This window comes from Tinamus guttatus, unplaced genomic scaffold (genome assembly GCF_059628265.1).
Source record: "Tinamus guttatus ecotype Peru unplaced genomic scaffold, ASM5962826v1 Tinamus_guttatus_pri_ptg000244l, whole genome shotgun sequence".
NCBI lineage: Eukaryota > Metazoa > Chordata > Aves > Tinamiformes > Tinamidae > Tinamus > Tinamus guttatus.
In genome coordinates, this window is record NW_028288778.1 from 1,368,162 (window position 1) to 1,394,297 (window position 26,136).

At 65.0% G+C, this 26,136-nt stretch overlaps 3 protein-coding genes across 5 annotated transcripts in view; 1 reads left to right on the top strand and 2 right to left on the bottom strand.

Annotated features, from left to right (window-relative positions):
• Window positions 1–1,949: 1,949 nt before the first annotated feature.
• SLC22A31 (solute carrier family 22 member 31) lies at window positions 1,950–5,020 on the top strand. The gene is made up of 9 exons (XM_088526267.1): window positions 1,950–2,291; window positions 3,086–3,189; window positions 3,268–3,422; window positions 3,506–3,674; window positions 3,840–3,973; window positions 4,053–4,161; window positions 4,235–4,449; window positions 4,521–4,632; window positions 4,723–5,020. The coding sequence occupies exons 1-9, from the start codon at window positions 1,950–1,952 to the stop codon at window positions 5,018–5,020; spliced, it is 1,638 nt and encodes a 545-aa protein (XP_088382393.1).
• Window positions 5,021–5,600: 580 nt separating this feature from the next.
• CDH15 (cadherin 15) lies at window positions 5,601–10,457 on the bottom strand. Of its 2 annotated transcripts, none has more exons than XM_088526276.1 (14): window positions 10,407–10,457; window positions 9,531–9,662; window positions 8,991–9,146; window positions 8,768–8,912; window positions 8,504–8,664; window positions 8,251–8,379; window positions 7,968–8,153; window positions 7,611–7,864; window positions 7,388–7,530; window positions 7,100–7,321; window positions 6,785–7,024; window positions 6,059–6,195; window positions 5,864–5,986; window positions 5,601–5,798 (listed from the first exon to the last, which is right to left on the bottom strand). In XM_088526276.1, exons 1-14 carry the CDS (start codon window positions 10,455–10,457, stop codon window positions 5,601–5,603), a joined length of 2,277 nt encoding a protein of 758 aa, XP_088382402.1. The 2 variants fall into 2 exon arrangements, with proteins under 2 accessions (XP_088382402.1, XP_088382401.1); XM_088526275.1 differs by having other exon boundaries at window positions 9,531–9,680.
• Window positions 10,458–13,674: 3,217 nt separating this feature from the next.
• The window catches only part of ACSF3 (acyl-CoA synthetase family member 3), a 48,362-nt gene continuing 35,900 nt past the window's right edge, over window positions 13,675–26,136 (bottom strand). Inside the window, exons 7-9 of one of the 2 annotated variants that reach the window (XM_010227823.2) lie at window positions 15,412–15,546; window positions 15,079–15,190; window positions 13,675–13,793 (exon numbers count right to left, since the gene is read on the bottom strand). In XM_010227823.2, coding sequence (XP_010226125.2) covers window positions 13,676–13,793; window positions 15,079–15,190; window positions 15,412–15,546 — 365 coding nt within the window. In that variant the 3' untranslated portion in view covers window position 13,675. Of the gene's footprint in view, window positions 13,794–15,078; window positions 15,191–15,411; window positions 15,547–26,136 lie in introns of those variants that run through there. The other variant, XM_088526234.1, reaches the window with a different exon arrangement.

Below are 26,136 nucleotides of genomic sequence, written 5' to 3' on the forward strand. Positions count from 1 at the left end.
TATATACATTAACAATGTACTTTTGCTGCCTTCTAGATAATTTATTTTGCAACACATTACTGCACAGTTGTAAATAACTTATGTACTGTAACATCACTTTCAGTTATGTGTAAAGAAATAAATAAATTAATTAAAATTACCTTTGTATGCATAGCTCACCCCAGGCAGCACTTCTCCCTCTCGAGGACGGTGTTCGCCAGCCGGGCGCTTCCAAGCTGCAAACAGGCCGGTCACGCTCCCGCTGCTCTTCCCGTCTCATCCGTGCTTTTCTCCTCTTCCTTTGGAGCTGGGGAAGTTGGAAAGCCACCGGCGCCGATCCCACGGGGACAGGAGGCAGGGGACCGCCAGGAGGACACGTGGCTTCGGGACGAAGAGTTTTCCGGAGCTGCAGGTCTCTGGGGCTGATTTCGGTGGGGGCCTCGGCTGCTCCGGGGCTGCCGCACGTGGTGGTTCCGGATGGAGCTGGACGGGGCGCGGAGGGACCGGCTCTCGCAGCCGGAGGGGTCTCGGTGCCCGGGCGGTAACGTGGCTGGTGGGGTGAATTCCGGGGCCTCTTCGGAGACCCAGAAACCACCCTGGGAGGACGGGAGGCCTCAAACGGCAGCACGAGCGGAGCCGGGGGCTCCCTGCCCGCTGAGCGGCCGCTCCTGCGCGCACGGAGGCAGCAGCCGGAGCCGCTCCGGTGCCCGAGCTCCGCCACGGCCGGGATCCAGCGGGAAGCGGCCCCGGGGGGATTGTGGGGCCGGGGGCTGCACAGGGCACCCCCAGGCCTGGGGGAGCAGCGGGGCTGGCCCGGGCTGGGCGGCCGGACCGGACGGAGAGGCTCTGGACCGGGGCTGGTGGCCCGGAGTTCGGGAGCCGGTCCCGGTGGCCGGGTTTGAGTTGGGGCTGAGCTGGGAGGATCCAGAGCGGGTTGGAGGGGCTGGACCGGGACCGGGAGGGTCGGAGCCGAGCTGGAGTGATGGGAGCCGGGCTGGAGGTGATCGCTCCGGGCTCGGGGGATCCGAACTGCGCTGTGGGGAACCGCTCCGGTCTGGAGGGGCCGCCGGGGGTTGCTCCGTGAGGGGGGATCCGAACCGGTTCGGGGGTTCTGATCCGGGATGGTGGATCCGCTCTGGGGGATCCACACCGGGCCGGAGGATCCGCACCGGTCTGGGGAACACGCTCCGGCTGAGGAATCCAAAATGGTTTGGGGCATCTGCTCCATCCGGGAGATCTGAACCGAGCAGGGGGCTCCGAACCGGGCCAGGGGATCCGCTCCGTCCAGAGGATCCGCTCCGGCCGGGGGCTCCGCTCCGCCCGGGGGATCCGCTCTGTCCAGGGGAGCCGAACCCGGCCGGGACAGCCGCTCCGCCCGGGGGCTCCGCTCCGTCAAGAGGATCCGCTCCGCCCGGGGGCTCCAAACCGGGCTGGGGCTCCGAACTGGACCGGGGGATCCGCTCCGCCCGGGGGATCCGAACCGGGCCGGGGGATCCGCTCCGTCCAGAGGACCCGCTCCGCCCGGGGGCTCCGCTCTGCCCGGGGGATCCGAACCGGGCCGAGGGATCCGCTCCCCCCGGGGGATCCGAACCGGGGGATCCGCTCCGTCCAGAGGATCCGCTCCGCCCGGGGACTCCGAACCGGGCTGGGGGCTCCGAACTGGGCCGGGGGATCCGCTCCGTCCAGGCGATCCGAACCAGGCTGGGGGATCCGCTCCGTGCAGAGGACCCGCTCCGCCCGGGGGCTCTGCTCTGTCCAGGGGATCCGAACCGGGCCGAAGGATCCGCTCCGTCCAGGGGATCCGAACCGCCCGGGGGCTCCGCTCCGCCCGGGGGCGGCGCGCGGGGCCCGGTGCGCCCGCGGGCGGTGCCGCCCCCTCGTCGCCGCCTGTCCCGTCCCGTCCCGGCCCTGCCCGCGCCGCGGCGGCGGTGGCGGCGGTGGCGGCGGGCGGTGTCGGCGGCGCTCGGGCCATGGCGGGCGGCGGGCGGCCCCGGGGGCGGCGGGCGGCGGGGGGGTGGGTTCCGTGCGCGGCGCTGGCGCTGGGCTGGGCGCTGGCGGCCGCGCTGGCCGCCCCCCCGCCGCACCGCTGCCGCCCCGACGCCGCGTTGCTGCCGCCGCCGCTGCGCCGCCTCGCGGGCCCCGCGCTGCTCCGCGCCGCCGTCCCGCGGCTCCGCGGCCGCTGGAGCCCCTGCCAGCTCTACCGCTACCGGCCCGGGGCCGGCGCCGCGCGGCCCAACGGCACCGGGCCCTGCACGCGCGGCTGGCACTACGCGCTGCCCGCGGCCGGGCTGCGCTCCAACCTGGTCACACAGGTGCGGCGCGGGGGGCACCGGGGACCCGGCGGGGCCCTGGGGCTGCGGGAGGTTGCGGTGGCCGGGGGGGTCCCTGGGGCCGGCCGGGTCTCTGGGTCTGGGAGGTTGGGGGGTCTTGAGAGGGGTCTGGGGCTGGAGGAAGTTGGGGGGACTGGAATTGCAGGGGGGCTGGGGAGTTTGGGGGATCTGGCAGAGGGGGTCGCTGGAGATGAGGGAGTTTGGGGGCTCTGGAGGGGTCACTGGGGCTGGGGGGGGTCTGTGAAGGGGGGGAGCCTGAGGAAGTTTGTCAATCTGGGAGGTTCCTGGGTCTGCAGAGCCCTGATGAGGTTTAGGGGTGTCTGGGGAGGTCCATAGAGCCTGGGGGTCCGGGGAGGTTGAGGGTTCTGGGGCTCTGGGGCTATTGGGCCTGGGGGGTTCCTGGGAGGTCTGAGAAGGACTGTTGGGTGCTGGGGGGCGACCTGGGGAGGGGGAGGCTGGAGAAGGTCAGGACATGGCTGTAGTGGGGGGTGTCCATGGCTCGAGGGGTGTCCAGGGAGCTTTGGGGTGTCCCTGGGACCAGGAGGAGTCCAGGGGGTGTCCACGGACTGGGGGATCAGGGAGGCCAAGTTGCTGGGCAGGGGGAGCAGGGGGGACACAGGGACCGGTGTCCCCGGGGCCACGACGCCCCAGCAGCAGTGTCACCACTGCCGCGGTGGCTCCAACCCCTGGTGTGAGGCAGGGGCCTGTGGCCCCCCCACCCCCTGGCACTCGGTGGGGGGCACCGGGCCCTGTCCCAGCGCTGCCCCGCGCTGCAGTGGGACCTGGTGTGCGGCTCGCGCTGGAAGGTGCCGCTGGAGCAGACCACGCACCTGCTGGGCTGGGCGCTGGGCAGCGTCCTGGCCGGGCTGGCGTGTGACAGGTACCCCGCGCCACCCTCCCGTGTCCGCCGTGTCCCCCCGTGTCCCCCGCGCCACCACCTGACACCCCCCGCGCGCAGGCTCGGCCGCCGTCCCGCCTTCGTGGGCGCCCTGGCGCTGGCCGTGCCGCTGGGGCTCAGCGTGGCGCTCGCCGTCGACTTCGCCATGGCCATGGCCACCCGGCTGCTCTTCGGCGCCGCGCTCGCCGGCGCCTTCCTCGCCCTCTACGTGGCCCGTGAGCGCTCGGGTGGGGACGGGGACAGGGACGGGGAGGCCGCGGCCGCGCGGTGGCTGCAGCCACCCCGCTCGTGCCGGCAGGGCTGGAGCTGTGCGAGCCGCCGCAGCGGCTGCCGGTCACCGTGGTGGCCTCGTTCTTCTGGATCGCCGGGGAGCTGCTGCTGCCGGCGCTGGCGCTGCTGTGCCGCGAGTGGCGGGTGCTGCAGGGCGCCGTGACCCTCGTGCTCGCCCTGCTCGCGGCCTGCTGGTGGTGAGCGCCGGGGCACCGCGGCGGCATCAAGGGCCGGGGCTGGGGCTCTCCAGCTGGAGAGCGGGCGGCACCGCAGCCCGAGTGTTTGCACAGCGTGGGCGCCTTCCCGGCACCGCGCACGGGGACGGGCACGGGGACAGTCCCGCTCTTGCCCAATGTCCCCAGGTGCCCAGCGCTGCTGCTGGAGTCGCCGCGCTGGCTGCTGGCCACGCGGCAGCTGGAGCGGGCCCGGCAGACGCTGCAGGCGCTGGCCGAGAGTGGCGACGATGACGGCTGCGGGCACGAGCAGCTCCGCGCAGGTGAGTGCGGCCGGTGGTGCCAGGGGCACCGTGTTCCCCTTGTGCCCGCTCCGACCGTGCTGCTGCCTCTGCCCCGCAGAGCTGGAGTCGCTGGCGCAGGCGTCGCCGCAGCCCCGATACCACGCGGTCTGCGAGATCTTCGGCACCCGCGTGATCTGGAAGAACGGCGTCATCCTCGGCTTCACCGCGTGAGCATCGCGCCGGCGGCACGGGCTCAGGCTGTGCCCCCCGCTTCCCGGCCTCATCCCGCTGCCCCGGCAGGTTCATCGGCTCCGGCATCCGGCAGTGCTTCAGCCGCAACCTGGCCCCGCACCTGCCCCGCTTCCTGCACTCCTACTTTGTGCTCGTGGGCACCGAGGCGGCCGCGTGCGCCTTCGTGAGCGTCACGGCCGAGCGCTTCGGGCGCCGCGCGGTGCTGCTGCTCTGCACCGTGCTCACCGGCATCGCCTCCCTGCTGCTGCTCGCGCTCACCCAGTGTAAGGGCCGGGGGGAGCCGCGGGCGCCGCGGGCGCCGGGGGGCTGCACCCAGCGGCTCCTCCGTCCCCAGACCTGCTGGAGCTCATCGTGCTCACGCTGTCGGTGGTGGGCGTCACGGCCTCGCACGCCGTCACCATGCTCAGCATCTTCTTCGCCAGCGAGGTGCTGCCCACCGTGGTGCGGTGAGGACGGGGACGCTGCGTGGGGTGGGAGGGGGGTGTCCTAACGCTGGCCGTCCCCCCCGCCGGGACCCGCAGCGCGTTTCCCCGCAGGGGCGCGGGGCTGGGCCTCGTGGTGGGCGCCAGCTTCGTGGGCAAGGCGGCCGCCCCCATCACGGCGGTCGCCAGCAGCCGCGGCTTCTTCCTGCACCACGTGGTGTTCGCCTCCTTCGCCATCCTCTCGGTGCTCAGCATCATGCTGCTCCCCGAGAGCCAGGGCCGCCGCCTGCCGCAGTCGCTGCAGGACGGCGAGGGCCAGCGGCGGCCCCCGCTCTTCCGCCGCCCCCGCCGCGACGACCACGTGCCCCTGCTGGCCCCGTCGCCCGCCCCGCCGGCCCCCCGTGAAACGTAGAGCCCCTAGAGCATCCTGCCCTGGGGGTGGCACTGCTGGGAGCCCCAGGCGGCCCCGGGGCGGGAGCTGGGGCAATAAAGTGCCTTGTTTGTAGCGGTGGCTGCATGCGGGGTGGAGCGGGGGACGCGGTGCCCCTGGGCAGGAGGTGACCACAGCGCCGTGCTCAGCATCTTTATTGCTGGGGGGTCCTTGTGCCCGCGGCGTCGCTGCCCTCCTGTGGCCCCCTCCCCACCTCGAGCTTGGCCTTTCCACCCGCCGAGGGGCTCCGTGGGGCTGCACGAGCGCCCGGCCCCGCTGCTGCTCCGCGGCCTGTGCCCCATGCAGGGGGACCCGGCTGCACCGCCGCCGCCTGGGGACCCTGCGGCCGGGGGCCTCCGGGTGCACACGCGTGTGCAAATCCCCATGGATGGGCACCTCCCGGTGCAAGCGTAAGTGCAGAGCACAGCGCCTACGCACACACGCGTGTGCAAGCCAGTGAGCTCGTGCACACACGTGCACAAAGCACATCTGTGCACGTGTGTGCACAAGCCGGTCCCCTCGTGCACACGCGTGTGCCGGCCGGGTGCTCGTCTCGCGGCCGCTACTGCCCGTAGAGGTCGGCGAGGCGGCGGAAGCGCGGCCCCCACTCGCGCAGGTAGTCGTAGTCCTGGTCCTCGTCCGCCAGGCTGGACACGAGCGAGCTGAGCGCGCTGCCCACCGAGCCCGAGCCCTCGTAGTCGTAGATGAGCGCCGTGTCGTAGGGCGGCACGCCGGGGTCCGCGTCCGCCGCCTGCAGCCCCTGCGCGACGGGGGCGTCAGCACCGGGGACGCCGGCCGGCCCTGGCGGGGAAGGGGGACCCCCACCTCGTTGATGAAGTCCTCGATGGCCGAGGGGCTGCGGGGCAGCGCGCGGGGCGCCGGCGGGGAGCCCAGGCGCAGCGGGACGGCCACGGGCGGGCACCGCAGCTGCTCCATGTCGTAGGCGTCCTGCGCGGGACGGGACGGGGGTCACGGTGGCCGGGGCAGCGCCCGGTGCCGGTGCCGCCCCCCGCCGCTCACCTGGTCCTCCTCGCCGCCCCCCTGCTCGTCGTAGTTGAGGACGTTGTCGCGGACGTCGTCCCGCGAGCGCCGCAGCAGCCCCCGGCGCAGCGCCCGCCGGCGGCCCCGCTCCCGCGCCGCCCCCAGCAGCGCCAGCACTGCGGGCACAGCGCGTGGCACCGCGGGCACCGCGGGGACGGCACCGCGCGGACACCTGCTCATGGATGGCATCGGGAGCGGGAAGGGGCTGGGACGGGGCGAAGGATGGGAGATGTGGGATGACGGAAGGGAGTTGGGGTGGGGGATGCAGGGTGGGAGATGGTGCATGTGGAAAGGGGCTGGGATGGGGGATCTGGGATGTGGAAAGGGGTTGGGGTGTGAGATGTGGGACGTGGGAAAGGGTTTGGGATTGGAGATGGGGTATTCAGGAATGGAACTGGGATGGGAGATGGAGGATGTGGGAAGCGGGTGGAACGGCAGGTGGGAACACTGGAAGGGGCTGCAAGGAGAGATGTGGGGTGGGATGTGGAAAGGGGTTGGGGTGGGAGAGGCCGCTGCAGGAAGGGGTTGGGACGGGCTCTGTGGGGTGTGGAAAGGGGCTGGGACAGGGTGGTCATGGGGATGGGGCACAGGACGGCCCTGGGTGGCTGCACCGGGCTAGGTCAGCCCGTGGGAGGCGGGACGGGGTCTGCAGGGGAGGGCGCTGGCTGCGATGGGAGGAGAGGGGGGTCCGGGGGTGCCACTCACGCAGGAGGAGGAGGAGGCTGCCCAGGACGGCGAGGAAGGCGCCGAGGGCGACGCCGGCGCCGGCGCGGGAGGCAGCCAGGGCGCCGTCCTCGCAGGCCCCGCCGGGGTCACAGGGACACACGGACACGTTGAGCAGCTGCTGCCGCTCGCGCGGGGGCGTCCCCGAGTCCCGCAGCAGCAGCGGCAGCGAGTAGAGCCCCGGGGGCAGCTCCACGAGCGGCGCCAGCACCGCGTGCGTCACTGCGGGGCACACGGGTGAGCGCGGCCCACGCGAGCGCTGCCGGAGCCCGTCTCCCCGGGCGGGCAGCCCCTCACCGTTGTATCGGGCCACGCTCCAGTTGCGGGCGAGCTGGGGGCCGAGCTGGAAGTGGAAGGGGGCGGCGTGGGGCGGCCGGTCGTCGTCGGTGGCCCCCAGCAGCAGGCGGGCGCCGGGCCGGGCGCAGAGCGCGCCCGCGGGCGGCTGCAGCAGCGGCGCGTGGTCGTTCACCTCCACGATCTCGATGGAGAGGGTGCCCGTGGCCGAGAGCGGCGGCCGGGCTGCGCGGGGGGTCAGCGGGGCCTGGCGGCAGCGGGGGGACACTCGGGGACGGGGGGGGTGCTCACCGTCGTCGTGCGCCAGCACCAGCGCGATGTACCAGCCGCCCTGCAGGAAGGCGGCCGGCGGCCGCAGCGGGCGGCGGGTGCGCACGGTGCCCGCGCGCGGGTCCAGCTGCAGCCACCCGGCCGGGTCGTAGAGCAGCGCGTAGCTGTGGGCGCACGGAGCGGCTGTGACGGGGTGCGGGACACGCGGATGGGGTCCCAGGAGGGGACACGCGCGCGGACTCACGTGAGGGTCTGGAGCTGGCGCGTGTCGGGGTCGCTGGCGGTGAAGGTGACGAGCTCGGTGCCCGGCGCGGCGCCCTCGGGCACGCTGAGGCGCCGCGGGTTCTCGCGGAACACGGGCGCCTCGTTGACGTCGCGCACGCGCACGTGCACCGTGGCGAGCGCCCGCGCGCTGCCCCGCGCGCCCGCCGCCAGCGCCCGCTCGTTCTGCACCGACACCGTCAGCTCGAAGCGCTCCCGCGTCTCGTGGTCCAGCGGCTGCCGACAGCGGCGGCGGCGTCAGCGGCGCCGTGGGGCGACCGCCCCTTCCCAAGGGGTGACAGCCCCGTCCCCGCGGGGGACACCCCCGTGCCCGTCGCACCTTGGCCACGCTGAGCACGCCGTCGTTGGTGTGCGGGTCGGTGCGGATGGCGAAGGCGCCCTCGGGGTCGCCCTCCAGGATGGTGAACTTGGCGTGCCAGTTGGGCGAGCCGGCCAGGTCCTTGTCGTGCACCAGCAGTTTGCCCACGTCCACGCCGGCCGCCTGCTCCGGCACCTCCATGGAGAACTGCGGAGCGGCACCGTGGGGATGGGGGCACGCGGACCCACACTGCGGTCCCCTCCATCCGCAGACCCTGCCGTGTCCCCTCCGGCCGCGCCGCTACCTCCTCCTTGGTGAACTCGGGCGGGTTGTCATTGATGTCCTCCAGGTAGATGACGGCGGTGGCGGTGGTGGCCAGCCCGTCCCCGGACATGTCGGCCACCTGCAGCGTCAGGTTGTAGACGGCGACGGTCTGCGGGGAGGACGGGGTGGGCGCTGAGCCCCTCCAGCCCCCGAGCATGGAGGGTCCCCATGCAACGTCCCCAGGGGCTCTGGCTGCTCCCCAGCCCCGGTGTCCCTGCACGTCCCCCCGGTACCTCGCGGTCGAGGCCGGGCCGCGCGGTGCAGATCTCGCCGGTGGTGGCGTTGATGGCGAACATCCCGCCGGGGCCCTGCTCCAGGATGGAGTAGCGCAGCGCCGCGTTGTCCGTCTCGGCGTCGTCGGCGTCCGTGGCCTCCGCCCGCAGCACGCACGTCCCTGCAGCCGCAGTGGAGCCGCGTGGGCGTCCCCGTGTCCCCACGTCCCCGTGTCCCCATCCCCGCCGGGTGTCCCCATGTCCCTGCCGGCGCGCGGGCCCCACCTGGCTCGGCGCCCTCCAGCACGCGCGCGGTGAACACGTCCTGCCGGAAGAGCGGCCGGTTGTCGTTCTGATCCACCACGATGATCTCCAGGTCCGTGGGCTCCTCCAGAGTGCGGCCACCCAGGTCCAGCGCGAAGGCCTTGAGCTGCGGGCGGACGGGGCGCGTGGGCACCGCGGCCGTGGGGACACGCGGGGACCCCGCGGGGACATCCCGCCCCCGTACCCGGTAGCGGTCGTTCTGCTCGCGGTCCAGCGTGGCGTTGAGGAAGACCTTCCCGCTGAACTTGTCGATGGAGAAGATGCCCACGGGCTCCTCGTCCACCCCCGGCCCCTTGATGCTGTAGATCACCCCCCCCGGCTGCTGCTTGTCCGACTTGATCTGCGCGGGGAGAGCGGGGCTGGGGGGGCTCCATCCCACAGACCCCCCCAGCCCCACGCGCTGCCGTGGGGCTGGTTCGGGCCCCCCAGCCTGGGACCGTGGGGAGCTGCGGGTTCCCCCCCGCAAAGCCAAGGTAGGGGGTGGCCCTGCACCATGGGGGCTGCTCTGCACCTCCCCCCCCGACCTCGGTGCTTGGGGACCCTCCCAGGCCATCCCCAGCCAGGGACTCCAGTGCCACCCCTTGCCTGGGGGTCCCTGTGTCCCCCTCTCCCTGGGGTCCCCCCCAAGCCACATCCCCCGTTGGGGTCCCCCTGTGACATCCCCTGCCCGATCCCGCTCTCCCGGGTCCCCCCGTGCCCAGCCGTGCCCGCGCTCCGTGCCCACCTGCACCAGGAGGTGCGGGATGCGCTTGTGGTTCTCGGAGACGCTGATGGGGGGGATCACCCAGGCCCTCTTCACCCGCCGCGGCGCCTCCGCGTGTCGGAGCTGGGGGGACCCCGGGGCCGCGGCACCCGCCTGGCCCGGCCCCGCACCCTGCGGCGGCCCAGAGAGCTGCCGGGGGGCACCGGGACCCCCGCGCGGGGCTGAGCGCCCGCTATGGGGCAGGTGCCCCCCTTCCGTGCGGGAGCCGGATTCCCACGGCCCCTCTGCCCACGCCGGGCGCACAGCCAGGGGCATCCGTCCCACTCCCGAAATCCCGCTCTGTTGTGCCCAGTGTGGGGCTGGCACCGGGGCACAGGGGGCTGTGGGGCTGAGTGCCACCCTCATGGGCTGAGGGGGGGTCGGTGCCACCTCCGTATCCTGGGGGGGTCCCTCTGGCGATGCTGCAATGGGGCTGCCCGGCTCTGCTGGCCGCCCGGCCGTCTGTCCCCCCAGCCCGGCACAAGCAGCGTCCCCGGGCAGGGAGCGGGGGCTGCTGCCCGTGGGGCCAGCCCAGAGCCCCGGCCTGAGAGCACGGTGAGGGGCTGGGCGGGGGGAAATGCATGGATGGGGGCAGGAAGATCAGGGCTGCAGCCGCATGGACAGGACGGTGTCTCTTAATCCACCCCCTCCCCAAATCCCACCTCCCAAACGCAGCGCCCCCGAGCTGGCTGCTGCCCCCAACCCCAAGGCGTGAACTGCCCCACAATGGGCACAGAGCCCCTTGTGTCCCCCCAGACGCTGCTCCACGGGGCCCAGCCACCCCCAGCGCCAGGGTCCAGCTCCAGCCCCTCTCCAGACGGTCCCGCCGGCCCCACGCAGCCCCCCGCGCCCCCTTACCCGAGCGCAGAGCGGGGCCAGCAGGCAGGCGAGCAGGAGCGGGGTGCCCATGGCGGAGCCCGGGGCAGCGCTGGGCGCGCGGAGCCGCTCGCCGGCCCCCGGCTAAAATAAACCCGGGGCTGGCTGAGTGACAGCACATGTGCTGCGGGCGCGGGGGGCCCGGGCAGCTGTCCCCGCGCCGGCTGGGCCCCCGCAGCCCCCCTGCCCGCGGGACGCGCTTAACCCCGGCCGCGCCGGCACCGCGCGGGGCCTGGCGGGGGGCACGGGCGGCCGGGCCGGGGGGTTTGGGCTGCCCTGTGCCCGGGGGCGGCCGGGCGCTCGGTGCAGCACCGCGGGTGCTGCGGGTGCATGGGCGGCAGGGCTGGGCGCTGCAGCGGCCCTGGGGCAGGAATGTGGCAGTTGTCGCGGGCCGGGCGCTGCGGGCCGGCGCAGGGCGGCATCCCGCAGGAATGCGGCATCCCGCGGGAATGCTGCCCGCGCCGGGCGGCAGCTGCCGGCCCCGGCACTGGTGTCAGCCACAGAGCCCCACATGGCAGGACGCGGAGAGGGGACCCCGGCTCCCTGCACCGGGGGCTGTGGGTGCCGGGAGCCCCGGCGTGCACAGGACTGCGCAAGCGCTGGCACATGTTGAGAGGGGTACATGGGCACGCATGCCCATGCTCCAGGAGTGCACGTGCATGCTTGCACACATGCACCAGGAATGCACAGACGTGCATGTGCTTGCACACACTCACGCCCATGCTGCAGGAATGCAAAGACATGCATGTTTGCACATGCTTGCACCCACGCACACATGCTTGCTACCACATGCACATAGTTGCACACACACGCATATGTTTGCACACACATACTTGCACTCACATGCACACGCTTGCACGCACACGCACATGTTTGCACACACGCTTGCACACACACGCACGCGTGTCTTTCCCGGGCTGCACACACGTATCCCACCGGAGCTGCCGCCCTCCCTCCGTTCCCGGAGCCGAGCCCCGCGGCGCCGAGCCGGGGCTGGCAGTTTCGGCGCTGGCCCTGCCAGGCCGCGCAGGTGCCGGCGCCATCTGCGGCGCGGCGGGCGCTGGAGCGGGGCCAGGCGGTGCTGGCGGCCGCGGGGCTGCCGGCACCGGCCACCGCGGCGGCTCTTGGCCTGCGGTGCCGCCTGCCCCGGGGGGCGATGCCAGGGCCCAGCAGCAGCCCCGTGCCCACGGCTGCCCCCCAACTTGGGTCCCTCTGTGGGTGCTGCATCCCCAGCGGCCAGCGCGGGAGCTCCCTGCGCCCCACAGCACTGGGTGCACCTGGGGGTGGCAGGGCCCAGCGGCCCGTGACACCGTCCCGGTGACACCGGTGCTGTGACACCGGCCCGGGCACCACCGCGAGGCTGCAGCACCAGGTGGCAGCATCGGCCCGGCCATGGGCGCCGCGCTGCCCGCAGCCCTCCCTGCACCGCGGGTGCCAGCGCCATGGGGTGCAGGGGGCAGCGCCCGCATGGGTGCCCTGGGATGTGCTCGGGATCCCCGTCCTGGGGACACAGCGGAGCCCCCGGCAGTGCCGTGTGGGACACCGGGACCCCGCAGCATCCCGGCCATGCGTTGGGGTCCCCGTCCGGTGCTGGGACTGCCGGGGGGTCAGTGCCGCCCCCGCATCCCAGCTCCCATCTGGGAAGAAGTGTCCTGATTCCCTCCTCAGCACTGGGCACCTTTCAGCGGGCGCTGCAGGACATGTATGGGACATGGGACGGCCGGGTCCCTCATGCGCCACTTTCTGACTTGCCAAGTGTGGTGTGCCCAGGGATGAGGGACACTGGGACAGCTTCTTCTGGGACACAGGACAGACAACCTGTCCTGGAATGTGGGGAATAACCCGCCCTGGGGCATGGGGAATAATCCGTCCTGGGAGATGGGGTATAGACCATCCTGGGACATGGGGAACATCCCATCCTGGGACATGGGGACAGCCGGTCCCGGTCGCTGCAGAGGGCCCTGAGCAGACCCCGGGACTTGCCCGTCCCCGCTGTGCCCGGGCCAGGCCAGCGCTGCTGGCAGCGCGCGGAGCAGCCCGGTGCTCCCGGCGCTCCGGTGTCCATGTGGCCGTAACCGCTGACGTTGGCTATAAAGCGCGCAGGGTCGCGGCGGGCCGGGCGCGCGGCAGCTTCGGGTGGCTGCTGTTTTATTGGTTTTATTGCGCCGCGGTGCCGGGGAAGGGCCTGGCAGCCCTTAATGAAGCAGATTGATGGCTCAATAGCCCGTGGCCATTACGGGGTAATTGAGTGGCTGTGTCCACATGGCCGCCCCGCGGCTCCATCCCGGCACCCCCAGGATGCGCCCGGTGACGTTGGGACTTGTGCCCGGGAGGACCAGTTCCCCAATGCGGATCCATGGAGCTGGACACAGTTTTGGGGCTGCCTTCGTTGTCCCCAGCACCCAAGGGCTTCCTGCTGGGCACCCTCCCCAGCCACCCGTGAGGAGAAAACCCAGCGGCGCCGACACCGTGGCCCGAGTCAAACTGCTCGTTTTGGAGTGTGACAACCAGGTGTTTTACAGTATTTGCTACCTGTGACCATCCATCAAAGCAATCGATAGCGTTCCTGCAGAGTTTTATTAATGATCTTGTCACCGGGCTGGTGCTGGGTGCCGGGGCTTGTCGAGAATGATAGATCATTAAGAGCTTTTGCTGCTATTTATTCTCCAGTGACCTTGTCTCTCTCCATTGTTGCTTGCTTAAGAGTTATGAATGTGAGACATGATAATTTGATATTGATCTATTTGGTAAGTTAAAAAATTTACTGCATCGTTGATGTTTTAACAAAGGCTCCGCTCTGTCCCTCCCGCAGACCCAGAGAGCAGCCGGCACTCGGCTCTGCGCCGCGGCGGGACCGGCCTGCGCGCCTTGTTCCTGTCCCCATCCCCATCCCCATCCCCATCCCCATCCCCATCTCCATCCACATCCCAATCCCTGTCCCCATAGGCATCTGGGTTCCCATCCCCACCCGTGATGGGAGCACCTGGGCCGTGGGGCTTGGTCTGCCTCCCTGCTCCCTCCAAACCAATCCTGCGAATGAGCCATGGGATGGGGCTGGAAGGGATACGCAATTCCCATGCATCCGCGCAGCTGCTGCGGGCCGTTTTCCACTGCTTTCAGCTTGGCCAAAGAGAAGACAGGGACAAATCCGCTTTTACGGCCCTTTATTCCGTGGAGAAGCCCGTGTTGGCCGCTGGTCCGCGCCGGTGCCGGGCAGCGTCACCGCGGGAGCGCCCGGCGCCGCGCCGGCCCTAGCCCGGGTAGAAGCGCTGCAGAAGCTCCTTCTTGTTGACCTTGCCCATCTGGTTGCGCGGGATCTCCTCCACCACGACCAGCTCCGTGGGGATGGCGTAGGGTGCCATGCTCCCTCTGCAGCACAGCAGCACCGTGAGGGCCACCGAGCTGTCCCCGGGGCATGGGGACACCGTGGCCTTGCTCCTTCCGTGCCAAGGGAGCCCAAGCACGGGACAAACCCTCCAAGTCCCCTCCGAGGGGCGCACGGGCCTCCTGTCGCCCGCGTGTCACCGAGCCGGGGCTGCGGGCAGTGTCCTGGCACTGATGCTAACGCGAGCTGCCAAGTCTGTGTCCCCCCTCTGCTGCTGTCCCCCTGCCATATGGATGCTCTAACTCGGGATGGCGCCTGTCACCGGGAAGCGAGATTGGAGGCGAAAGCGGCAAAATGAATCACAGTGAAGAGGGACATGTGTCTCCTGCCAGGGAGCGCGGGAAAGGGCCAGGCGGACGCGAGTGACATCGCCAATAAAGCGGAGGGACGGGGGAGGACGTGGCGCGGGGGCTCTGGTGCCGGTGCAGGCCCTGGGCAGAGGCTGGCGGTCTCGTCCGCAGCGGATGCGTTTGGGAAGCGGTGACGGGCCGCGGTGGCCGCTTTGGATGGAGGAGGCTCGTGAGACACTCGTGAGACACGAGCGAGGCTGCAGGGAGCTGCTGGAGGCACCGCGACCCCAGCACCAAGCGCAGGGACCGGCAGCCACCGCACGGCACGTCCCGGATTGCTCCATCCCCATCCGGGAGCCAGGGAGGGCCTGGATGGAGCATCCCCAGCCCAGGGCTCTCTACCCTGCACCGTGACGTGCCCAGGCAGGCAGGAGAGTCTCGGGGGAGATTGCGAGAGGGCATCGACACAAGGAGAGCAGAGCTGCTCCCTGGGGACATCAGGGCCAGACACGTGTCCCTGGTGCCAGCAGGAGGGACAGCAAGGCCTGGCATTGCCCTGAGGGCCGCAGCGGGCGCTGGGGCTCTCTGGCTGTGTCTTTTCCCTCACCAAGGGGCCGTTGGATCAGCGCGGCGGCAGCTCCCCTGCATTGCCTAAACCGCTCCCCCCAACCGCGATTTTTTTGCAAATCTGGGGGAAATCTTTAATTGGCTGCCTGCACGGCCCCTGATGAAATGAGAGCTCCTACTGCTCACGAAATAGCGCCAGCCTTGCCAAAAATATCCCCTGCCTGAAGGAGGGAGCTGCCAGGAAAAGGAAGAATCTACTATTATTATTATTATTTTTTTGCTAAGGAAATATTACCAATAAACCCAGCAGGTCTTCCCCATGTCTGGCAGCCCTGGCTGTTCCCCCCGGCACCTTCACCCCTCCTTTTCCCGGGTGCTCCCCTGTGGATGCTGCGCGCCCGCGGGCTCCTACCTGGCCCAGGCCTTGAGCTCCTTCACCGACAGCATCTCCCCCTCGCGCAGCTGCACCACGGCGCTCACCCGCTGCCCCCACACCACGTCCGGGGGCCCGATCACGGCCACATCTGCAGGAGAGCAGGGCCCACGGCCTGAGCAGCAGCCGCTGGGCACAGCGGGGGACGTGATGGCACCGCTGCGGCGCTGGCACAGAGGGACACGACGCGGGAAGCGCGATGTGGGGCTGTGCATGGGCATGCACAGAGCCAGGGCACCGTGCGTGGTCCCACAGAGCCAGGGCACCCTGCGTGGTCCCCGCGGGGACACGGGCGACGTCGGCAGCCCCCACCTGTGATGTGCGGGTGCGCGAGCAGCTGCCGCTCCACTTCCAGGGCGCTGACTTTGAAGCCGCCGTTCTTGATGATGTCGACCGACGTGCGGCCCCTGATCCAGTAGACGCCGTCTCTGTAGGCTGCCGTGTCCCCTGAAAGCACAGCGGGCTCCATCAGCGGCCGTGCCGGCGCTTCCCAGCCCCTTCCCGGCAGAGCTGCGTGTGCAATGGCTCTGTGCATGCATGTGCATGCTTGCACGTGTGCATATGCATTCAGATGAGTGTGCGTATGTGCCTACTTGCATGTGTGCATATGCAATCTGATGAGTGTGCCTGTGTGTGTGCATGCTTGCATGTGCATATGCATTCATATGACTGTGCATGCTTGCATGTGTGCATATGCATTCACGTGTGTGTATGCATATGTGTGCATATGCCGTCATATGAGTGTGCATGTGCATGCATATGTGTATATGTGCGTGTGTGTGCATGTGCCTACTTGCATGTGTGCATATGCAGTCATATGAGTGTGCGTGTGCATGCTTGCATATGCATTCATATGAGTATGCACATGCATGTGTGTGTGCATGCATATGCATGTGCGCATGTGCCTACTTGCATGTGTGCATATGCAGCCATATGGGCGTGCATGTGCTACTTGCATGTGCATGCATATGTATGTGCATACTTGCATGTGTCTACGTGCATATGTGTGTGCATGCATGCGCATGTGCCTACTTGCATGTGTGCATGTGCATACTTGCGTGTGTGCATGTGCCTACTTGCATGCACATGTATGTGCTGCCCACAGCCACCCCCCGGTCGCTCCTTGCCGGAGCGCGCGCAGTCGCATGCCCATGGGACGGGTGTCACCCCATCTGAGGTGTCACCCCGCGCCGGGGCTGCCCGCGCTGTCACGCAGCCGTCCCCAAGGGCGCCATGCCGGGCGGGCACATCTGGAGTCGAGCGCCTGGCACCGGCACGAGTGTCCCCATGCGAGCTCGTCCGGGGCTCCCGGCACCGCTGTGACCACCACGAGCGGCCGGGACGCGCCTGCTCGTCCCCCCTCGGCTCTTCCTTCCCGCCTCTGCCCTCCTGCCACGCGCCGGCGTCGCTGTCACCTCCCGCGGCGCCGGGACGGAGCCGGCCGCGCGTGTCACCCGCCGCGGCTCGGGGCACCGCCGTGCGCCCAGGACGGCCGCATTAGCCTTTTCCCCCGCCACCTGCTACCCGCCGAGCGCGTCCAGGCGGCTTGTGAGCAGCGCACGGCGCCGCGGGGACGTCCTGCACGGGGACGCTGCCCTTGGTGACTCTGCCCCGCACGCTCCCCGAAAAGCACCGTCCCCAAACCCAAAACTGCACCGAGGCGCAGGGCAAGGGCTGCCCCTCCTGCCCCAGGGCTCCGCACACGGGTCCCTCCGCGGGGCTCAGCCCCTGCTCGCAGCTGTGTTGTCCCTGTGTTGTCCCTGTGTTGTCCCGGTGTTGTCCTGGTGTTGTCCCCATGCCGCGCGGGCACAGCTGATGCTCGCATGGCCCCGGGATGGCTGTTTCCCTGGCAGCAGCCGTCACCGCTACCTTTGGATGCGGTTCAAGACGCTCCGTGGGCATCTGGTGTGCGAAACGTTCGCGGCTCCGCTGAGCCACGTGCTCGGGAGGCTCCGGCACCGCTCGAGCTGGGGGCGTGCGGAGCTGCAGGCAACGCTACGTGTGTGTGTATATATATATATATATACACACATATATATCCTCATATATACATACACACACATATATAGAGAGAGAGAGAGCCTGCAGCAGGCTGGTGCAAGTGGCACAGCCTGAGCAAGGAGGGAAGAGATGGGGCTGGAGCGAGCGGCCTCCAGGTGCTGCGGAAAAGACCTTTTCCTACTACTTTTGTGTTAAAAGTGAAGCTCTGGGGTGGGATTGTCCCTGCGCACAGGGTGGGAGGGTGGTTGGTGGCCCCATGGGCCGGGCTGCGCTGCTCTAACGCGTGCCTTGGAGCCCTCGAGGCGGGCGGGCTGCGGGGCAGAGCCCGTCTCCGAGGGGCTGGCGTGGGAAGGGGGCTGTGATCCCCGTGGGAAAGGATCCCGCTGGCTCCGCGGCTCCGGCTGCTCCGGGCACAACAGTGGCAGCTCCGTCCCCGCACGCAGCTGCCGGGCGGCATCACGAGAGCCCCAGCGCCGGCCTGGCGGCACCGCGGGGCTCCAGCCCGGCCCTTCGGGGAGCCTTTTTCCCCCAAACTCCCGGAGGAATCCCCGGAGCCACCCTCCTTCCGAGCCGGGCGCTCTCCCTCCCGCATCCCTGGGCCTGGGGAAGGGCTGCGCTCCCCGGATGGGCCCGTTGGAGCCCCGGGAAGCTCCGCGAGGCAGTGGGAATCGCCACTCTTTGCCCTTCTCCGGTGCCTTTCAGCCGCGGATCCCAAAGCGCTCCAAAGCAGAGCCTAATTAGGCAGAAAAGGGAACAGCTGGCAGGACGGGATGCGGGGGGAACGGCCTCGCTCCGCTTCCCGGCACGGAGCAGCGGGCAGAAGGTTGCGCATCCGCCTCCGAGCCGGGGATTAACTCCTCCGAGTGCCCCCTGCTCCCCGCGGCTTCCCGAGGACGGCGCCGCTGCTCCCGCTCCGGAGCAGCGCACGCAGCAGCGGGCACCGGGATGGGCTGTTTTCCAGGAAGGATCAGCCCTGGAGCTCGCAACCTCAATGCCAACGCGCATCCCGAAGCGACGCGTCCCTGCTCATCCTGCACCGCGCGGACACGCGCGTCGCCTCCCTTCAAACTCCCCCGCTCCTTCCCGCACAGCCGACGTCTCCCGGATCGCACGGATCCATGGAAATGATCCCCTCGGTAAGCGTGATGCTGGGCCCCGCGGAGCCGCCTTCCTCCTCCTCCTCCTGGAGGAAGCTGCGGCAGGATTCCCTGCTGCTTCCCACTGCCACCGGCTCCCTGCACTTGAGGAAAGTTTGGAAGGAGACTCTCCACAGACGCAGGACGAGGAGGCGAGCGTTAAAGAACATCCTGGGAAGCAGCTTGGCGTCCCCTCTGGAGCCACGTGCCCGACTTTGGGATGGAGGGACTCGCTGGGCTCCGCGCTCGCCGGCTACGGACACAACCGCCTCCCTCCCCCATGCGATGGAAACCGCATCGATAGATCCCCCATCTGCTCACATACATCACAGCCTTCACTCCAGTTTATTAGCTGGAATAAATCATAAATATTTCATTATACATCAACGATGCTCGACTCCAGGAAGGCGCAATCCATCACCCCGACACTCCGCGCGACCCGCCGCCACGCAATAAGCTTTCCAGTCTATTAACCAAGATTGATACAGTGTGCTGGGATGGACTAGGGGAATTTATTTACGGAGCGCCGGGAGAGCGAGGGCACCGAGCACGCGGCGCCGCCGGGATGAACCGCGGCTCTTCCCCATGGACGGGGCAACCCGAGCAGAAAGCAGGAGCAAAGCGCCGCGTCCGTGGCCAAGGAGGGCCGGGCAGGACGAGCGGATCCGTTCCCGAAGGCCGCTCCATCCGCAGCCAGGGGCTCGCGGGATGCGGTGGATCCCGGTCGGGCCGGGATTGATCCATGCAGGCTGCTCCGGAGGGGCTGCCGGCCCCGGCGGGGATGATGTATGGGCGCGTGGCTATGTAATGAAATGCTAAATGACAGCCTAAATGACAGAGGCGACGCTGCCGTGATTTATGGCACGCGGCGAGCAACGTTTGTCACCGCTGTCAGCCACCTTGGCTACGAAGAGGCTGCTCCGGAGGTTACGGCACAAATTGCAGTTAATTAACAGTAATTAGCACTGCTGAAATCCAGGATTTTTGCCCCCTTGGAGAGGCCTGTTGTGCTGCAGTATGTGTCCCTCTCCCTCAGCTCATCCCGGTGACAGTGGGGACGGTGTAGATGGAGGACCCTAGGAAATGGGGAGGTTGGGGTTCGGCTTTGGCACTTCCCTGGGTTTTACTCCATTCCTCGGCTTCACCGTTGCCCCTTGCTCCTGCTGCTGCTCCGGGAGGGAAGCCCCAGCCCCGGGGCAGCCTGTGGGCATCGCGCTGGCCCCGAGAGCCCATCCAAGACCCTGCCGGGGCCCTTGGAACCGGCACACGCGGCTGGGCCCGGCTCGCCGAGCCGCCCGCTCCCGCCACAGCAACAGAGCATCAAAGGTGCCAGCGGGGAGACACAGAGTTTGGGACGTCTTTAAGCCCCCATGCACAGCACTCACACACCGATTATTCCGGAGGAAGCCGTCTCTGCTCCCCAGGGCTCCCATTTCCTTGGATTTTGCAGAGCCTCCAGGGTGGTGCAGGGAGACGGTGCCGGCACCTCCGTCTCGCTCCATGCAGAGCTCCCGTCCCCGCTGCAGCCAGGTCCGGCCAGGGACATCCCAAGGGACCGACATGCCGAGGATGACATCGGCTGCTGCGGTGCCCTCCCCAAACTGCAACAGGAGCCAGGTTGCTCAGTGGGCACCGAGCAGCTTTGCACCCGCGTGAAATCCGGAGGTAATTTAATGGCTCACAAGAAAGGAAATAAATCTATTAGAAGGGAATCGCTGCTTGTTTATGCATCTTGCCACGAACAGCACCACGAGCAGCAGCAGCAGCAGGTGCGTGTGCAAGCACCATTTATTTACATAATAAAATTGCCAAGGAGATTTGTGGCTCGGGGCAGCCCTCGCTCCCGTTAGCACTAACGGAGTCGGATCCGCTCCAGCTTCCATGCCGGGACTCTCAGGGCAAAACCGCCCGCTCTGCCTGGTCCAGCAGGACCCTGCAAGGTCCCTGTCACCAGCAGGACCTGCCGGGGGACAGGCAGGACACGAGCAGGATGAGTGGAGGGAACCCCCCGGCTGTCTGCAGCCAGAATTACCACAGATGGGTTTGCCCTGAGGACAAGCCAGAAATGAAAATGGGTAAGTAAAAACGAAAAACATTTTTTTTTCCTTCACATTATCATTTAAATATTTAAAGAAATCCCCGCAGACAACAAGATGAGAAAGAAAATTCAAAGACTAATAAATAAGTAACGTTCCAAGGTGGGGCAGCCCGGCCGAGCATGGCTTTGAAGAGCACAGCGATGCACAAAGGGCTAAAAATAATAATTGCAATAACAAGAAGTGGACAAAAAGCCTGTGCTGGGGCTCCTGCCCTCTGCAGAAGAGCCGAGGGATGGATTGCAGTGAGTAGAGAGCGCTGCCCTTGCGAGAGCAGCGACCTGAGCGTCCCTTGCGAGAGCAGCTATTAAATACTGCGGAGATAACGGAACAGGGATGTTGACTGAGAGATGCAGGGTGGGGTATGGGGAAAGATTTCTGCCTTAAACTGTTTGCTCAAATACACAGGAGCCTCAACTCGCGCTTCCAGCAAAATCCCATTAGCGGGGAGTAAATTCGTCCTCGGGCGTCTCGAGCGAAAGCCGCAGGGATGACTCCAGGGAAAGCCGGGAGCCCGGAGCGAGCACGGGGTGGGAAGAGGGACCTGCCGAGCCCAGGACGCTCAGCCCTCCCTCGGCCACTGCTGCCGAGCGGCAAATCCGGCACAACCCGCCAGGAAAGCGGCCGTGCTCCGGGACAACGCCATGGAAAAGCCGCCCTCGCTGCAGCAAACGCTTCTGCTGGGCCCTTTGCAGGCTCCTGTCACCGCCCGTGTGTCCCTGAAGGCTCCACAGCCACCAGCCTCTCCAAACCACGATCCCAGGAACATCTCTGGGGTCAGTTCCAGCCGGGCTGGAGCAAATGGGTGTTTGGCCACCTAGGCCGGGAGCGCGGCCCATCCTCGGTCAGACCGCCCCGGTATTTCACTCAGATGTTGGATACTAACCCTTCCCGATGGGGTTTTTAGTTTTCCACCAGCCCTTGTGCTCAGGGTGCTGGAAAACCCCTGCCAAGGGCACCGTGATGGGGACGAGCACACGCCGAGGGCAGAGCCTGCATTTTAGCCATGCAGGGAGGGACCGGTGCCAACATCCCTCTAACATGGGCACAACGGCTCCACACTGCCCAGAATCGGGCTCAAAGTACCGGAGGCTCCAGGAAAACTGCTGGCACCCAGCGTTTGATACGAGCAGAGAAGAGCTTGTAGAATAATAAACATATTTGGTGCCAAAAGCTGCTCTCATTTACAGCTACAAGAACACCAAAGTCACTCTCTGAACTGCTGAAAATATCACTCTCGCAAGCAATCAAGGAAATAGAAGGGTTTATTTCATTATATTTTAATGACCCTAAGACTTCCAACCATGAGGTAAATCTGACAATATCACATCCTTGGCGCTCACGTAGGAAGAACAAACACCGAGGCAGGAAGCAGAAGGTGTGAATTCTCCCTGCACTGTGCTGGACTAGCATGTTTGTGCAGAAAACACTTTGGGGTTATAAAGGCATCGTTATACAAGGCTAATGTGCTATACGTCATGCTACTTTGCACTTTTACTTATAGAAACACCTTTTAACTGAGGTGGATGCTTGAGCCCACATTACTGCTAGTCTGGCTGCAGAGCAAGGCTTGAGGCTCCCTGGTAGGTGCCTGTAGCCTCTGTTCCTGCCCATGAAGACTAAGGGCAATATTCCTCCTAAAGCAGCACATAGGGATGCGTTTAGGATGGCTAGGATATTTTTGGGGACCTTTCATCGGGCCCAAGCTATAAGGTACTAACAAACGAGCTTATCTCACTGCTTTTCTGCTCAAATGATCGATCGCTTAACGGGGAAGCGGAGCCGGAGCCTCGCGCAGCACCTCGCTGCCTCGTGCCGGACCCGGGAGCTTGGATCGGAAAGGAAGCTCCTTCCCCGGCGCTCCCCGCGCGGCTCAGCCGCACTGTCTGCAACACATTATAATTAAGGAATAATTTTTAAAAATAGAATTTGCATTAACTGAATTTATGACTAGCAGAGGCACAGCAAACAAACAGAAAACCTGCAGATTAGGATGCTAATTAGATGCATTTCTATTTATAATCTGCCTTGATCAGGCAAAAGCATTTTCTGTTTCAGGTGCCAGTGTTACACCCACAAATGTAAGCAATTCCCCCGGCAGGGAAACACCTGCTTGTCTCTGGAGATGGGCAAGTGCCAAGAGGAATTCACAGTGATGGGAGCAGGTATGAGCTGCTCACTGCTGTGTCACTGCTCCTTCTCCTCGGTGACACGGCAGAGGAAGAACTGATTGAGTCTGATCAAGGCTGAACTGCTCAGGATGTTTCCACAACCACTAGATCCATTTGGTTTGAAAACCTGTCGTGCCAGCAGCTTTGCCTTGTTCATCAGCAGTCGTGGCACTGGAATCTCCAGGGAGAAGGGGCCAAGGCGCCTCTGGGAGGCCCAGCCTGTTCCCTTCTCTCCCAATAACAACCCGAACTGACTCGCAGACAATCAACTGTTATGAGAATCATGTCCCAAAGTCCTAGAACCCTTGGGGCAATAGTGGGCTTAATCCCTGGCAGGACCTCAAGCCAGAACCACTCAGGCTACGAGCAGGGTTGTTTCCTGCTGCCAGAGAAGGGCTCAGTCTGAAGAGGACACAGAGACAAGGGGTCCTGAACCAGCCTGAGTCACTTGGCTTTTCACTTGATGGAGATTTGCATCTGCAGCAAGGGCAAGTGCGAGCTAGACAGGTCTATCAGGAGCAAACTCTGAACTGCAGCACTATGCATGACATTCCCAGCCAAGCCAAGCCTTTTCCTTAATGAGCAAATCCATAGGTCACAGTGGAACAGCCTGAGCTGAGCGAGGGGATCCCAGGAAAAGTGGTTGATAAGAGTCTGGTAGTTTTGTGACCCGCATAAAGGGATCTAGCAAGAATTCTGTGGTAAAATAGGAGTTACCAATGTGAAAAACAGCTACAAGGTTGTATTTTAAATGCAGCTTAAAAAAGAAACTTAAAAGACATGACTCATCATTTTGAAATGTGCATCAAACAAGTTAAGTAACTCTTACTTTCTTAACGACATATTAATCAAAGTGCATTGATCCTTGAATCAGATTCTACTACCAACAAGCTTTCTATCTTCTCCATCCTGATGCATGCATTAAGAGAGTTTTATTCTGACAGATACAATATAGCAATCAATAAGATCTTATTATATGGAGCTGAGATACATGGATTTGTTGCGGGATTTATGCACTGCTTTCAAACCCAGTGCTATTTCATGTCTCAGCCTTAACCTGTAATTGAAAATAAATCTCCCCGAATACACCAGATTCTAATTTTCTGGATGTATGGGCAAATGTGAATGGAAGCTGGCCTTCCCCCGGGGAGAAGGCCCTGATCGTATCACTTGTCTCAGCACAGACCACCAGGCTGGCGGATTCCTATGGAGAAAGCACCCTGCGCAGCGGGAAAAACACCCGGCAAAGTGACAACGCTCGGGCACCGCAGCGCGTTTGCAATTCCAGATCCTGTGTCCCCTTGCTCGTGACTACGAAGGCGTCTGCCTGCCTGCAGATTGCTGCCTCCTGCGCCAAGATAACACGACCTGACACTGCCGGAGCCTGAGCAACGCGAGCGCCGGAAAGCCGGGAGAGACGCTCCAAGATCGGGGATGAGGACGGCCGCGCTGCTGGGAACGGGTATTTGCCTGCTGCTTTCCTCCAGCTCCCGCCTGAGCCTGCTCTGAGTTTTCTCTCCCTCTGCAGCCTCCTTGGGGTTTGCCTCATTCCCCCGGGCTTGGATGTGTGACAGCAGGTGGATATCCAGCAGTCTGGAAACGGCTGGGGGGCACTTTGATCTAAGCAGCTCTGTCAACAGGGTCAATGCAATAAAAATAATCAAATTTACTCAAATGGAAATGAGAGATGAAGGGAGATAGGCAGACAACAGGGCAAATCTGAGGAAATGAGCACCAGCAAATCACCTACACAACACCGAGAGCTCAGATACTTCTCAGAAGAGCCAAGCGCTCGAATTCATCACCAAGGCACAGCAGCATCATGCTCTCCATCTGCTTTTTTCCTATAACATCTACAAACTTGTTCCTCCTCCACCTGTAGGCACAAAGTAGGCATATTTGTAAAGGGATGTCTGCACAGGGTTCTTGTAAATACACATATGACATTTCCCACCAGAGTCCAGAGGAGGAGGAAAGGAGCACGAAGCTCCTTTTCCACCCTAGACCATATCAGTAACAGAGCAGGTTGCTGCACCAGTGATCCAGTGCTGGTGGGCAGAGTCTGCACCGTTATTTTTCCCTTCTATCGTGGCCGGGAACGGCCATTCCCAATGCTCAGCGTGATGTTGTTTTCCTGGGAAGACAGCTCCATGGCAGAAAGGGGGATTTTAATAACAGAGCTGTCAGTCAGAAAGGAAAATGACTGCTGCCATAAAGGACCTCATTCTACCTTTTTTCTTGAGGGGCCCTATACTTTCTAGATAAATATACAATAGCTCTATCTATAGCAATTGCAGCCAGGAACAAAAAACAACTTAGAGAAGTTATTTGAGGTGGCGGTGGGGGGAAGACCTGCAGCCAGAAACCCACCTTCAAGCTGCAAGGTCCCTTCTAAGCCTTGAACTGCAGAAAGGAGCCCAGAAGGTGACCTGATGCAGCCCTTCGGCGGGCAGCGTGCGGTTCGGAGCATGATGCTGTCACTTGCTTTGACGGCACGTATGGAAGGGAGGTGACACTCCGGAGCTGTGACCCTTCCTAACGCACAGCATCCCCTGCAGGGAGGGTGGCCGGATACCGAGAAGTCGCGGTCCCGAATGTCCTCCGGCTCTCTCGGAAAACCCGGGAGCTCTCACAGCTCTGCAGTAACACCCGCCTTTCAAAGGGCAGCTGGGGACCAAAACCTGGCAGCCTATTCACAGCATTTCTCTGTAAGTCTTTGGGAAGGAGAGATTTGATGGACTGGAGAGTCAGAACCAAGCGATCTTCTGCAACATGCATTTTAGGGAGCTTCTAGGCTAACTTGAACTTAAAAAGAGAATCAAAGGAGAAAATGAACTCCAGTGAAGCATGTGTGCACGAATTCTGCAGGTAGATACCAGGCAGAGCTGCACACTGATTATCGTCAGCAATACCTGTCCCCCAGGCCCTCTCTCATATATATATATGTATATATATTTATATATATCTATGTAACTTTGCTCTCCCTGATTAAGAAATGAGTCATGGGGAGGTTTCTATTCCCATGAGATTTTCCCCGGGCAGGGAGACTTGCCTGCTCCACCATGTGAGACTGGAGCAATGCACAGAGCCTGCGCTTAGTAACTGCATCTCAATTCCCAAAAACCCTCCCGATTCTGCGTTTGGCACTTGGCATGCAGAGAAGTCACAGCACTTGGTGGTTAGCAATACAGCAGGTCCCAACCACTGGATACGTCTGCCTTCGCTCAGCAAAAAAGCCTTTCTGGGGACAGATTCACCACGAGGTGCAGTAAGAGCAACACTTTGCGCTTTCCCTTGCAGTAATTATTCTTCATTTGCTGACCTGCTGGTTTTTAGGATTGTCATTAACAATCAGCAGAGTGCTAAATTACAGCTGAGGAGTTATTCACACCGTCTCCAAGCTCGCTCTCTCCAGATCTCATTCCTGCTCCAGCTGAGCGCACACTTCCCTGTGTCCTTGAAGCACACGAGAGGACCTGGCCACAGCTGCCAATCACACAGTACCCACTTCAGGCAAGTGTCCCTGTCCCCGTGGGTGACCCACACCACGGTTATCCCTTCTGAGAGCAAGAGGGACGCTGCCACTGCTTGCAGAAACACCGTCACCTTGGTTTCAAGAGCACCACGTGCAGC

Coding starts and splice junctions, on each gene's coding strand:
- SLC22A31 (XM_088526267.1), top strand. CDS start 1,950: ATGGCGGGCGGCGGGCGGCCCCGGGGGCGGCGGGCGGCGGGGGGGTGG. Junction 3,423..3,505: donor CCTCGCCCTCTACGTGGCCC/GTGAGCGCTCGG, acceptor TCGTGCCGGCAG/GGCTGGAGCTGTGCGAGCCG. Junction 4,450..4,520: donor GCTGCTCGCGCTCACCCAGT/GTAAGGGCCGGG, acceptor CTCCGTCCCCAG/ACCTGCTGGAGCTCATCGTG.
- CDH15 (XM_088526275.1), bottom strand. CDS start 10,457: ATGGGCACCCCGCTCCTGCTCGCCTGCCTGCTGGCCCCGCTCTGCGCT. Junction 8,913..8,990: donor AGCAGAACGACCGCTACCGG/GTACGGGGGCGG, acceptor GTCCGCCCGCAG/CTCAAGGCCTTCGCGCTGGA. Junction 8,665..8,767: donor GCTGGAGGGCGCCGAGCCAG/GTGGGGCCCGCG, acceptor CTGCGGCTGCAG/GGACGTGCGTGCTGCGGGCG.